At 37.2% G+C, this 14,761-nt stretch overlaps 1 protein-coding gene across 8 annotated transcripts in view; it reads left to right on the top strand.

Moving 5' to 3' along the window:
- TMTC1 (transmembrane O-mannosyltransferase targeting cadherins 1) overlaps window positions 1-14,152 on the top strand; it is a 282,068-nt gene extending 267,916 nt beyond the window's left edge. For 6 of the 8 annotated variants that reach the window (XM_058442439.1, XM_058442440.1, XM_058442438.1 and 3 more), the window contains 3 exons: window positions 53-175; window positions 2,630-2,707; window positions 7,983-10,098. In XM_058442439.1, coding sequence (XP_058298422.1) covers window positions 53-175; window positions 2,630-2,707; window positions 7,983-8,123 — 342 coding nt within the window. In that variant the 3' untranslated portion in view covers window positions 8,124-10,098. Of the gene's footprint in view, window positions 1-52; window positions 176-2,629; window positions 2,708-7,982 lie in introns of all 8 variants that reach the window. The other 2 variants (XM_032159935.2, XM_032159934.2) reach the window with 2 other exon arrangements.
- The last annotated feature ends 609 nt before the right edge of the window (window positions 14,153-14,761 follow it).

Here is a 14,761-nt window from a genome sequence, read left to right as displayed (position 1 = left end):
TTTTTCTTTACCTAATCTGCATTTATTCTGTCTTAATTTCCAACCTCTGCAGGCACTTGATGCTATAGACAAGGCTCTCCAGCTGAAACCAAAGGACCCAAAAGTCATTTCTGAACTTTTTTTCACAAAAGGAAACCAATTAAGAGAGCAGAACCTTCTTGACAAAGCTTTTGAGGTATAAACTCTTCATAAAATTATATCATCACATTCACAGATTGAAATTAATTCTCTTTTGATCTTTAAGGAAACATGTACAGTAAGATCTAAGATCACTGACATGTCTGTGGAGTGAGTTTTTTTCACTAATTAACGAAGTTTTGTTTATTTTTTATCATTGAGCATCTGGCCCTTGACTGAATCAGAGTTGCACATTTATTTTTCTGAATAATCACCTTTAATTTGATGTTGACAGCATTCCACATTTTGGCCTCAAACTAGCTTCTCTCTGTCTGTGTCTCTGCCTGCAAGACCTTCTATTCCGGCTGGACTAGTACCTGAAAAGCCTTGGACATTTCTACATGTCCTTGAAATGCCCTCTCTTGACTTGGAGGATGAGATTTCCACTCATCCACCAAGACACAGTCTTTGTCCTCCTGCCTTAGGAAGCCCTCCCTAACCATCCTTATTCCCTGTGACCTTACTTCTTCTGAACTCTTAAAAAGCATGGACTGTCTCATGAAGGTACCAGTCATTTGAAAGTGTCACATATTACACTATATTATTAGGTCCGTCCCCTAACCCCTGTATGTGTGTGTGTGTCTCTGTGTGTGCAGGCACACACAAATCCTTTATAGTTTATCTCCCCAATTAGATTGGACTTTCCTTGTGGAGAGGGACTGCATCCTTCTCTGTTCTAAAACAGTGTTTTGCATCCTACAAGGTGTTCAGTATCTATGGCTTTGGAATAAAACTTATTCACAGGTTGAACTCAAGAAGACATTTATAAGTAGAAATAGAAATGTTACAATGTTACATACTTTAAAAATATGTAACAGTGTTACACACTTTCTCCTTATATCTGGTAAAGCCACAAATTATTGAAGTCATAAAATTATACTAAATATATTACAGGAAAAGTAAAATCTCAAATGATACAATTGTGTTGGGAAATAAGTGAGTGGCTTTTAAAATATTATTGGAAAACACATGGAAAGATATTTGGGGAAGCTCATTTGAATGTGAATCCTTTAAACAAAAACAGAAATTGTGGCATTTTTCTCTGAAAAATCGTAAGCATTTTTCTCAGAATTTGTAGGGTTTTCTCTGCCTTTTCAACATTTTCAGTATCTTCATTCTTAAGTTATTTATAATTAATGTGAACATTATTAATAACTTAATTGTGAATATGTATGTGTGTGTATATATGTGTGTATATATATATATATATGTGGCCATTGATTCATAATGACAGCTGAAATGTATTAGCACTCTGTGTATGATTCATATGTGTTATGTAACTTAATCTTCACAAGAATCCTATAAGAAAGGCATGGTTATTATCATTTTATAGTTTTGTAAACTCAGGCTTAAAGGTCATATCGTGCTCAAAGTCACAGAAGTGGGTAAGAGATGGTGTCAGGGTTTGAATCCAGGTCTCCTACACTACATTCCCATCTTCGCTGATATAAATTAATCCAAGAGACACCCTTTCGGTTTATTTTAGCAGGTTTTTGAAAGTATAGTTTCGTAACATTTCTTTCTTTCCCCTAAATCTGAAGTAGAGGAGAATGGACCAGATTTTACTTGACGGACCTGTTTGGTCATATTCTTGCTAATGAAAATAGCAAGGAACATTAAAATATGTGCACAAATACTTAGCTTTGTAATTAAAGGCAATACCCTTAACCTGTGGCTTTATTTCAGGTGACCACTTGAGACTCAGCGGTGAGCATACCTTTGATGCAAAACATGCATAATGTTAAAAATATCAAAATTAAACAAAATATTTCTAAAAAAAAAAATATATATACCACACATCACTGATACTACATTTAATAGAGTACATGTTATTCAGACCAAAGAAAGTGCTTGAGGGATAAGTAACTCTCTTTAAACATTTGAAGACTTTTCATGTGGCAGGGGAAAAAAGACTGTCTAATGAATAAAAGTATCCCCTGGTAAAGTAGATGTTCTTAAAGAGGCGGTAATCCACTTTAAGAATTTCAGCATAGGCTGAACGACTAGGTCAGTTATATTGTAAAAGGAGATACTGCATTAGGGTTAAACTGTTCAGAAGACTACTCCAAAATTCTGTTATTATAAAAGGAATTTTCTTACCAATTCCATTTGCAGTGAAAAAAGGCCAAAAAGTACAATTTCCTGGCAGGTCAAGGCCAGTTAAAAATGATGTGATATAATAGAACTCTGAATTCCCTGCAGGCATCCTCAGTCTCTCCAAGTCCAAAGGTTAGCTCTGCAGGGAAATTATACATTTCAGTTTCGTCCACTTTAGAATCATCAGCTTTGAAAAATAATAGAAATTAACAGGGTCTCCTGTGAACCAGTAGCGGCTGGTTCCATTGTATTAATACTTTAAATTTTCACATGTGAAGAAAGTGGTTTCTGCAATCCTGGCGTGTTAAAGATGGGGCTTTGTTTCCTAACCTGAGGATATTTCTTATTTATTTAGAGCTACAGAGTGGCCGTGCAACTAAATCCAGACCAAGCACAGGCCTGGATGAACATGGGTGGCATCCAACACATCAAGGTAGGAGAATAATTCACTTCCGTGTGGACCAGGCTTTCCCCCTGTGTTTTCTCTTTCTGTCTTTCTTCTTTCTTAAAGGATTGAGGAACTATTGTTAATTTCCTTTTTGAAATCATTTGAATATCAAAAGTATGGGAGTTTAAAAGCGAAATAGCTCAGTTTATCTTCATTTTGCATTATCTAGATATTGAATATCATGAAGCTATTTTAAAAATAAATCTATATAAATTAGATTTTATGATTTTTCTAACCATGAAGAAAATCATATGTACCTAATGGAAGTATCACCCAGCGGGTAAAATCTGTTTATGGGAATTAAATCGTTGTTCAAGCTCAGTAGCTCAGTATGACTTAATTTCTTCCCAGTTTAACTCACCGTCAAGATTAAAGTGTTACTTAGAATATTGCTTCCTATTTCTTATATCTAATATACCTTTTCTCCCTAATTTTTTACTGAAAAGCAATCTTGTTTGTTTTGTTTTGTTTTGTTTTTCCAAAGGAAAAACACTACCTTTGGATGAGTCTTCCCAAAGATTGGAAATGACCTTTGGGGGACTATTATCTGTAACTAATGCAATGAACAATTTGCCATCACTCATTTATTCATTCATCCATTCATTTTATGAGCATTAATGGCGAACATCCTATGTGTCAGATCCCCTGCTAGGCACTGGGAATACAGTAATGAACCAAGAAGACAAAAATTCCTGTTCTTATGGTGCTAGTAGGAGGAGATATATTAATACAAGGAGGAGGAGGAGGTGATATATTAATACAAACATATATACATGAACGTTTAATGCATGCATATGTGCATATGTATACGTATAAAATATATTAGATGGTTGTAAGTGCTAAGGAGAAAAAAGAAAGAAGATTGGAATGCCAGGGAATAAGGGCTAAAGTTTTAAATTCAGGTGGTTAGGAAAGGCCTCAGTTACAAAGTAGTATTTGAGAAGAGACCTGAAGGAGTGAGCCATGTGGTGAAATCGGGAAAGAGCACAAGCAAGTGCAGAGGCCCTAAGGTTTGAGCATGCCTGTTGTTTAAAGAGTAGTGAGGAGGCAGCGTGGCAAGGAGAGAGCAAAGAAAAGGAAATGGGAGAAGCTAGGGTCAGAGAGGGTGCAGGGTCAGATCATGCAGGCCTTCAAGGAGTTTGTAGGGACTTGGGCTTTTATGCCAAATGAGTCAGGGTTTTTGGAGGACTTTGGGCAGAGAAATGCCACGATCCAACATGTTTTTAAAGAACCACTCTTGCTTAGCTGATTTTCAGTCTCTGCACTGATAAAATAGCAGTGTAGTGATTAAAATTTGAACAAAGTCCTAACGGATTTTACTGTTAAGTGGAAACTGATCACTCTTGGAAACACACACAAAAAAGATGACCCATGATTACACAAATGGGAGGGGTTAATGGGATAATTACCCTGCAGCTGACAGCTTTGATCTGGTAGGTGGTGAATTCAAGCACGATATTTATCAGAGCCAAATTGCCCAAGCTCTGATCTTAATGATATTCTAGGGTGTCCAGTAACATCTAGCTGGGAAACATAGAATGAACTTACTTTAAAAGAGTAAAATGATAATTTTAAATATTTTTAATCATATATTAAATAGTTACATTTTCAAATACAGTCATGTGCCACATGATATCATTTTGGTCCAAGATGGATCATATATATGATGATGGTCTCATAAGATTATAATACCATGTTTTTACTGCATCTTTTTTGTGTTTCAGCATGTCTAGATACACAAATACCACTGCGTTAGCATTGCCTACAGTATTCAGTACACTAATATGCTGTACCGGTTTGTGGTCTCGAATCCACAGGCTCTATCATATACTCTAGGTGTGTAGTAGTAAACGATTTCATCTAGGTTTATGTGGCTATATCCTATGATGTTTGCCTAAAGGAAAATCACCTAATGACGCCTTTCTCAGAAGGTATCTTTGTCATTAAGTGACAAATGACTGCAGTGTACTCAGTATGTTTTCAGATAGAGTATATCTGCAGCTAAAATGATGGGTGTAGTTGTTAATTAGAAAAAGCACAACAAATACACGCAAAAAATGTCCAAGAAGTCTGGAAATAGAGAAAATAGTATGCCTACCGCACTCTTTAACAGGTGAACCCATTGCTTTAAATTAGGAAGTACTTCCCTTGGGAAAGTGTCTAGAGATTAAAGAAGGATCTATTGACTACATTATTTTAAAATATAATTAGTGCTGAGTAAAAATTAGTTTATCCTGTTTTTTGTCTTTGTGGACATCGTGTACTAGGTTGACCAATATAAAATTGCCACCTTTGTAGTTTTAAAGTGGTCGAATATCAGTTAATTTATATGATACAATCTAATGTAAATATATAAACAGGCACATGGCCCAGATGTGGTCATTTTGATGCCACTATTAGAATGCAGGGTTGTCATTATGAAGCCTAAAAGATAATTATGAACTTTCTGTGTCTTTTCCATTGCCAGGTAATGTGTGCATCGGGCATTGTTATCCCATTCCTAGGCCTCGCTCCTTCCCTGAACTTGGGGGAATCTTAGGCAGGCCTGAGAGCTCCAGCAAGGTTGAGAGTTAGAATAGTACTTTGCAAGGAGGTTGCAGAAAGAGATGGGGGAGAGAGGAGCAAATGTCATAGTTGTCTCTTGCTCATGACACTTGGTTATAAAAAGTAATGCTTCTTATGAAGTTTTACATATAAGATGAAATGAGTGGACCAAGAAATTATAATACATTTTTTATCATCAAAGAGTTGCATCAACCAGGCTATAGCACAAAGTCTGATTTTCAGTACTGCCTCATGACAGTAAATACGTATTTTCTAGAATGGTGCTGTCCAGCAGAACTTTTGTGACAATGGAAATATTCGGTATCTGCCCTGTCCGAGGCAGTAGCCACTAGCTACACGTGGCTAGTAGCACTTGAAATATGGCTGGTGCAACTGAGAAACTGAATTTTTAATTAATTGTAACTAATTTAAATTGGAAAAGCCACTTGTGACTAGTGGCCATCAAGTGAACACAGTTCTGGAAACTGGATAATTCAGATTTTTTACCTAGCATCTAGGGACTTGGAGATCCTGACTTAAGGGATATAATTATTTTTTAAAATAGGTCTTCTAGGCTGAGCACGGTGGGTCACGCCTGTAATCCCAGACCTTTGGGATGCCGAGGCAGGCAGATCACCTGAGGTCGGGAGTTTGAGAACAGCCTGGCCAACGTGGTGAAACCCTTTCTCTACTACAAAAATACAGAAATTAGCCAGGCATGATGTGGCGCACGCCTATAGTCCCAGCTACTCAGGAGGCTGAGGCATGAGAATTGTTTGAACCCGGGAGGCGGAGTTACAGTGAACTGACATTGCACCACTGCACTCCAGCCTGGGCTACAGAGAAAAAAAAAATACAGCTTCTAGTTTAGTGAAGAAAAGGGCAATTTGAGGGAGAGAAAAGGAACTGGGTTTTGTGTGAAAGGACAGAGAAGCCTGGTGATCAGAGAAGAAGATCCCACGGCACTTGACTGGGGCTGACATTCAGGAAGCCCCCTGGAAGAATCGTTTCAAAAGCAACTGCAGTCAAAACAGATTTTGAGAGCACTCTTAGACCCCAAAATGTATAGTTGTCTGCATGTAAGTGCTAAGGCTAATAAAAATCAGAAGACATTTGGAAGACATATCCTTGAATTGAAAAAAATAATAATTGAATATAGCAAATGCAAGTTCCCACTTGTCCAGCAATCTGTTTAACTTCTTATCAGAGTCATTGTTAATACTTCCTTTTGTTGTACATGCCAGTGCCTGGATATCTAATGTACAATTTCTTGTGCTGTTATTTCCACTTTCCTTTTCACCAATATGACCAGTAAATACAGTAAGAAATAGACACTATTGATACAGAGCCTGGATAGTCATTAATAACAGTAACGATAGTATCATACTGAGCGCTCACTATGTGTCTAAGCTTTTGACAGGTATTTGGAAGATAGGTAAGCATTCGATAAGTATTAGTTGCCTGTTGCTACATGGTGTCTTCACTCTAAGAGATACAATTTTTAATTGTGATGGAAATGTAGAGGGTCACTGGTGTTTATCCACACAGGAGCTATAACTAAGAACAGATGGAACAAATTCATACTTTTTGTAATGGGGAGAACTCCAGCAATCTTAGCTCTGAGACTTTGCAGAATACAGATCTAAAAGAGGGTAGAACGAGTAAGGGAGGTAATATATCCAGTAGCAGAACAAACGCTGAAAAAAGCTAATAGCTGTGACCGAGTTGCCAGGGACCCCTTCTGGGACCAGGCACAATGGTTGCTAGTTGAAGAATCAAACAAAACAGTTGGAAGCCAACAAAGGGTGGGGACAGTTGTGTTTAGTAGGTCAGGAGTCATATACCATACTACACTAAAAGTATATAGCTAGTGCATACTGCCGCAAACCAGTGGTAGTAGAAAATTTGACTCCACATACTTATCAACTCTTTTCATTGCATAAAAACTTTATTAGGCAAAAGTTACTTTTACGTTTTAAGCTGAAGACTAGAATAACTGCTATCACTAAACAGATAGAGTGGATACATAAACTATTTCATCATTCTTCTTGCAGTTTTAAAAACATTTTCTCATCTCTCATTCTCCCACCCCCTCCACCCCATTCCCCTAAGATGAATTTTGTGCCATGGTTCCATTTTACAAAGGAACAGTACTAGGCCCCTGAGGACACTAGGAAATGATAACCTCACACCCTGCATTAGTAAAATTGAAAATCTGTTTTTCTGCCATTTATCCTTACAGTATAACTCTCCTCTTTCACATTCTCCAACTGATCTAGTGCTTAAAACAAATGGAGTCTCCAAAAGCACCAATAGACAAGGATAAAATTACACATACAGGCCGAGGCGGGCGGATCATGAGGTCAGGAGATCGAGACCATGGTGAAACCCCGTCTCTACTAAAAATACAAAAAATTAGCTGGGCGTGGTGGCGGGCGCCTGTAGTCCCAGCTACTCGGGAGGCTGAGGCGGGAAAATGGCGTGAACCCAGGAGGTGGAGATTGCAGTGAGCCAAGATTGCGCCACTGCACTCCAGCCTGGGCGACACAGCGAGACTCCGTCTCAAAAAAAAAAAAAAAAAAAAATTACACATACAGAGTTTCCATATGAGAACATTAATGTAAAACTGGGCAGAGGGTCAGTTTCTTAGTCTTCGTTCTCTGAGAGAGTTTTGTGATGGATCAGAATGTAATTGCTCCCTCTTTCCCACCCCCAGGGAAAATATGTGTCTGCAAGAGCTTATTATGAGAGAGCCTTACAGCTGGTTCCAGACAGCAAACTGCTGAAGGAAAATCTTGCCAAATTGGATCGCCTAGAAAAACGATTACAAGAAGTTCGAGAAAAGGATCAAACATAGCGCCGTCTGACCCAGCCTCATAGGATAATGTGGTACCTCTGAAAGGGGAGTGATAGAAGCTTTGCTTTCACATCAGCAGGGGCACAACTAATGAGATTTTCTCTCATTCCGAGTTCAAGGTGACACATTTTGGGACATCTGCTGGTAGCCCAGTGCTGAAGGACTTGCTTCAGGAAGATGAAAACAGCAAACAAGGGCAAGAAAGTCTGAGAGGGAAGGAGAATGACATTTACACATTTTACAGATTTTTGTTTGGTTTAGCTCGAGATTTCTCTTGATATATCTCTGTGCTTTTGAGACCTGGAGATCTAATTCTGTTTAGACATTTTTTTGTCCCAGAAATACAGAAGCTTGAAATGTTATGAAGGCAGAGCTTCTATTCTTTATGGCATGAAATATTTCAAAAGAGGGTAAATCCTCTGTGGTAAGCCATTTGGAAAATCCTACCAAGAATTGGCTTATTTAATTCTTCAGAACCAGAAATGAGTATCTAATAGCTTTTGTAGAACCTTCCAGAATATGTGGGGAAAAAGGGCTATTGCTAAGTGAGCTTTATCTAATATCCCCCTAAGAGTTTTACTAGTGCTTTTTTGAGGAATTAAAGGGAAGCTCCTGGAATTGTATATGGATATCTTTATCCCTGGGGGAAATCAAGGAGCCAGGCACCCCTAATTCTTTATGGAAGTGTTTGAAACTATTTTAATTTTATTACAAATATTACTAGAGTAGTGGTTCTACTCTAAGATTTCAAAAGTGCATTTAAAATCATACATGTTCCCGCCTGCAAATATATTGTTATTTTGGTGGAGAAAAAATAGTATATTCTACATAAAAAATTAAAGATATTAACTGAGAGAAATGTCCTACTTTATTATCTTAATGTTCAGACATCATGAGATTTATTATTTTTTTGAAAAATATATTTAACCATTGAGGAACCTTTATGATGTGTTACAGAAATCTTCATAGATTCTAACTAGATGGAAAAAGAGCTCTATTTATTTGTGTTCCTAGGCTTAGTGAGAATTCTGGGCTTAGAACATCAATGATTAATACCTAGAATTCTTTGTTTTGAGGATATTATGGAGAATGCTCTAAAAATCTAGGGTAAAGATCTAAATTCAAATTTTAAATATATATTTATATTTAAGAGATAGGAAAGGCAAAGTTGAACTCACAATTTGACATTTATTTTTAGTGTTATTTATTTCATAACTTATAAAATATTTAATATATACATACACACTCTTCTTTTTTCTCTGTACAAAATGGTTTTAACATCAGCTTTCAAAACTGATCTTATAAAATGTAAATCTAAATTGTAAAATAGTTAAGTTTTAACAGTCCCTGCCAAACTTTGTGTTGATTATTCACTTGCTAAAGAGATGTGAGGAATCAGCCTTCAGTGTTTTGGCAGTAGTATATTTTGGAAGTGAAGAAATTGGAACACCTGATTCTAATTTGGTCTTCATCATTAAAAACAAAACCAAAACACTCCAGGCAGTACTGTTCATAGTGCTGAGCCAGGTAGTACACAGACATAGTAGCCTAAAGGCTCACATAATTCACATGCTCAGGCCAGGGCAGGGTGAAAATAGCCTTCTGCTTCTTTCAACCCAGCATCAGGAAGCACTACCCCAGTGTTATTATTTGTTTTGTCAAGGTAAGTCTAAATAAACAAGAAAAACTTCTTCGGAAGGCATGGCGAGGGGAGTATTTTAAATGAAAATGATTACAGAATTTGAATTAGCATGCATCTCTTTGTGTGCATCAGTAATAATGTATATATTACCACTACGACCATTTGTTTCTAACAGTTTTTTCATGTTATATAACATAAATGTATCCACAACCTTAATTAAGATATGTTCTTCCCCCAAAATCATAGTCCTAGTGTCAAGAAACATACTCCAGTGTTTATTGTAAAATAACAACCCCACCCTCAAATTGAAAAAACGTGAATGTCTAGGACTTTATTACAACTTTTCAGAATAATCTGTAATGAAAACTCATGCTTAAAAATTTAATGGAAAAGACTGAGCCCCAAATTTTGAACAGTTATTACGCCTTACTTGAAGTGCTAATAAAGGTAGGAGAGTACATTTTTTGGAATAACGGAAATGGTGATTTCAGCCTAAAAGTTTCCGAGGGTAAAGGATCACATGACCTTCAGGAAACTTTCTCTGCCTCCTGGGAGGTGCTTTCCTATCTCCCCCATCGTTCCCTACCCCATTTCCCTTTTCTTCCCTCTCTTTTTCTCTCACTGTCACTCTGTGTACACACACTGGCATCTTTTGAACACTAAAAGTAAGGACTGTTTTTTTAAAAAGTAATTATTTGTTGGATGAGACACTTTTATCCCAAGTGAATACCTTCACTGAGATGTGGCCAATGCGAAAATTTCACAGTTAAAATAGTGCCTATAAGAAAATAGATCGCATACTATTTTTCAAAGATATTAAGTGTATTTTGTAACTATTTTCATTTGGTCCTTGTAACATGAAATAATACATGGAACTTAACCTTTATAATAAAAATGGAGTGCCCTGGTTCATCATAGAGGTGCATCTGGTTTGCCCTTAATGAAAGTATACTTGCTGTGTGGATTGATAGCACCTTCTTGAAATGGAGAAGCACAGCTGGCTTCATGGATGTGCAATTTTTGCAGTCCCACAGGGCCCTGCACGCAGAAGCACCCCGAGCTCAGTTGAATGTCTGTTTGATTTTTTCTTATTTATTTTTTTGAGACACAGTTTCACTTTGTCTCACTTTGTCACCCAGGATGGAGTGCAGTGGCACAAACATGGCTCACTGTAGCCTCGGCCTCCCTGGCTGAAGGGATCCTCCCACCTCAGCCTCCCAAGTAGCCGAGACTACAGGCATGTGCCAGCATGTGCAGTTAATTTTTGTATTTTTTGTAGAGACAGGGTTTCACCATGTTGCCCAGGCTGGTCTCGAACTCCTGGGCTCAGGCAATCTGCCCACCTCGGCCTCCCAAAGTGCTGGGATTAAAGGCATAAGCCACCATGTCCAGCTGAAATTCTTAATAACTCTTAATAATTTTTGAGCAAGAGGTCCACACTTTCATTTTGCACTGGGTTCCCAAACAGGTCCTGGGTAGGAAAGAGAGTGGCTGAGGATAAAACAGGAGTTGCTTTGGCCTGGCTGAACATTTGAACCAATGATCAGTTTCATTTTATGATTGTGATCATAAATCACAATCTGAACAGATTTGCTCTTTTTTTCCAGCTACATTTAGAGTTCTTCATGTATATATCACCCCTCTTTTTCCAGTCCATCTAACCTCTCCTTTTTTTGTACCTAGAATCAGTTCTCCTTGCCTTCAAAATCCCTGATAAGTGTCCATTTCTTTATGTATCCTTTGATATAGAAGCCACAAGAATGGCTTTAGCAGCTTATTTTAATCTTATGAATTATTCATTCAGGATTTTTTAAACGATTCAGATGCTTTCAATCTGTTAACAGTATTTATAAAACATGTTTCAGTGATACAACATAGGTGAACTAAACCAAAGATGCAAATGCCTTGGAAGAAAAGAAATTTTATTATAGAGAATCCTGAGATTATATCCTTTTGGGTTGTTTAATTTGAAGCCTATCACAAAACAAAGAGAATTGTCGCACTTTAATTCCAACCTCCTACAGTACTTCACAATCCTTAGCTTAAGATTCTGAAATTTGTAATAGGTGGTACCTAGTTTGATGCAGGGTTTTGCAGCGGTTGTGCGAATGCCTCTGTGCAACGGCCTTTCAGTCAGACTAAATGAGAAAATCCAAACTGTCCTATCAAAACTGACCCACAATAACCGTAGTTTGAGGGGAAACAAAGCAAATGTGGGTTTCCTGTTGTCATTGTAAAACATTCCAGGTTCTCAGATTGAAGAGCTACATTCAGCTGATAGTTGACATCTGTTCCCTCACACATAGTGGCTCTCAACACGGGCTGCACTTTGGAATCACCTGAGGACCTTTCAGAATCTTCGGTTGAATCATCCTGGCTGTCCAGGTGATGATTCTAATGTGCAGCTAGGCTGGAGAACCGCTACAGGGCTGACACCTGTAATGGGAGTTTGTAACTTTTACAAAATTATAGATGTTTATAATCTTTTGCAATTTTTACTTTTAAACTTATACTAAAATGAGCCAAAGAAGTCTTAACAATGATTTATGGCACAATTGGTTGATTGAGGCTATCATTCCATGATTACAAACAGGTGGTTATGTGGGGTGGTTTTGCACTTGTGGCAATTGGACTACAATTTGGCCTTAAAATTGCACAATTCCTGGTTCTCAGATGGAGAGGAATCGCTTTGAAATTTGCATGTACCAGACTAAGTGTCCAGTATATAGATGACTGATATTTTCGTAACTCATAGAAGGTGTCCATGGTATAGAGTTTATGCCTACATCTCTATCTTTATTGTGGGCACAAATGAGCTTTTGTTAATTATTTCTTTGTACTTGTTAGAATCTGTTTTTGGAAAAAAAAAAAAAAAAAACCTTTGCTTTGTGGTGGATTCACCTTCTTAAAATAATAAATCTAGAGGATATTAGGAATGACATTCAAAACAAATATAGTGAGAGGTGATTTTTTAAAAATTTTTGTTCCTGGTTTCCAAATTACGTTTACTTTGATTTGATTATATGTTGGTATCTCCGAAATATAGGTTAACTTAGCTATTTAATTGGTATCTCTTGACATTTAAAAAGAATAAGTACCTGTCGAATCTTGCATTTAGGCTGCAGTTGAATAAGATAAAAGCTTAGGGTGCCAAAAAATAATATAGAGAAATATTATAACATTTTATGATTATTCTTGAAGTTTTTGATACAAAAGGAAAATATGTGGAATAGTTCTTCCGAAAAATATTATTTCCCTCAATATGTTATTTGTAGCCACATAACTTAAAGAGAACAGAAAATAACTGCAATCAAAAGTATGGTTTAATATCAATCAAAGTGGCACAACAGAATTGATAAGATCTTTATAACAATCAATTGGCTGATATTAAAATATTGATTTTAATTGATCTTTTCAATTAAAATCTTTAGGGCCTGTAACTCATAAAATCAGCATCCACTGCAATATATGGTCATTATTGGTTCGTAAGCATAGATCACCATTGACTCCCACCTGGAGAGACATGTCTGTTTCTAAAAATCCAGTAGTTTCTTTGCATTCTCAGTAGTACACATTGTATATATACATATGTATCAAATCTGGTGGTTTTCAATATGTGTGATGTCCTTTGGGGGTTATCTTGTTGGTCCATAGGAGGGGTACACTAGCCCAAGAATCAAGACATCTGAGTTCTAGTTCTAGCTCTGCCACTGAAGAGCCACCTTACCTGGGGCAAGTTAACCAGTGTCTCTCAGTCATGTTTACCACCCATGAAAGGGCTGGTCGGTTTGATGTTTCCATTAAGCTCAATGAGAAACTCTAATGGTTACTCTTGAATCTGGATTGAAAAACACCATGCAGCTGATGAGATAATTCATAAATGTTGCCTTGTTTTAAATGATACGACCCTAAAAGTGACTGAATTGCCCAAATGCTTGAACATGGCAGAGGTAGTTACTTTTATTTTACAGTCTGTGCACTTAAAAATTCCTACAGTGATTGTTACTTTACTGGGGAAAAAAGATGAGGTGAAACTTCCTCCCAAGGAATTAACTTATCTGTAGAAGCCATAGCTTGCTTTTACAATGTGGAAATCATATGATTTGCTGTAATTCACGCAGATCCCTCCTTTTGTCAGGGGGAAATGATTTGCATCATGTTCTTTTTTCATAATGCTTTTACTTCCTGTTTGGATCAGTTGTATGTAAGTGTACATTTTTGTTACTTTGGCTGTGCCCGTTAGAATTTATCTTCCATAAAGTATTTCTCCCATTGAGTCTAATGATGTATACTTTGCCTAGGTCTTTCCAAAATTAAATTTATGTAAATGTCTATTTTATATAAAATATGATTAAAATAAGTACGTCTGGTTTCAATCTCTCAAGTACTTCATGGTTAGTACCTACTGATGTCCATGTCACCAGGAGTGTCTGTTTTAACAATGTTTTAAAAAGGACCATCTTCCTTCCTTCATTCATTCATTTACTCATTTCATTGCATTGTTCTGTGTGCTTCCTGTCCACTCTCTTTCCCTTCCTCTGCACAGTGCCAATTCAGTACTCGCCCACTCCAGATCTGCTCCCCCATCGTGCTTAGAAGCTGTCACCTCTCTCTTCACAGAGTAAATAAAAGGTAGAAAGCAGCTATCCCCCAATGCCCTGCACTTCATCTGTACATTTACCTGCACCTAATTCTATCCTTTCTTTTCTCCTGTTATCATAATGGAAGAAGAGGACCCTAGGTTCTGAATTTTGCCTCTTATGGAACTTCATTCCATGCCTTAACTTCTCCTTCATCTTTTAACTTCTTCCTTTTGCTGGCTCTTGTCAATTTGTCAGTTCTACTGTATCTTAAAGCACATACACAGGTAATCAACACCAAAACAATCTGAAAAAAAAAAATCCTCTATTTCATTTTATCTGTAGCTGCTATCACAGCTCCGTCTGTCCTTCACAGCCAAGCTTTTTGAATAGCAGATCACAGTTGTCCTATACTG

This window comes from Hylobates moloch, unplaced genomic scaffold, assembly GCF_009828535.3.
Source record: "Hylobates moloch isolate HMO894 unplaced genomic scaffold, HMol_V3 SCAFFOLD_8, whole genome shotgun sequence".
Lineage (NCBI taxonomy): Eukaryota > Metazoa > Chordata > Mammalia > Primates > Hylobatidae > Hylobates > Hylobates moloch.
This window is presented reverse-complemented; position numbering and strand designations above follow the sequence as displayed.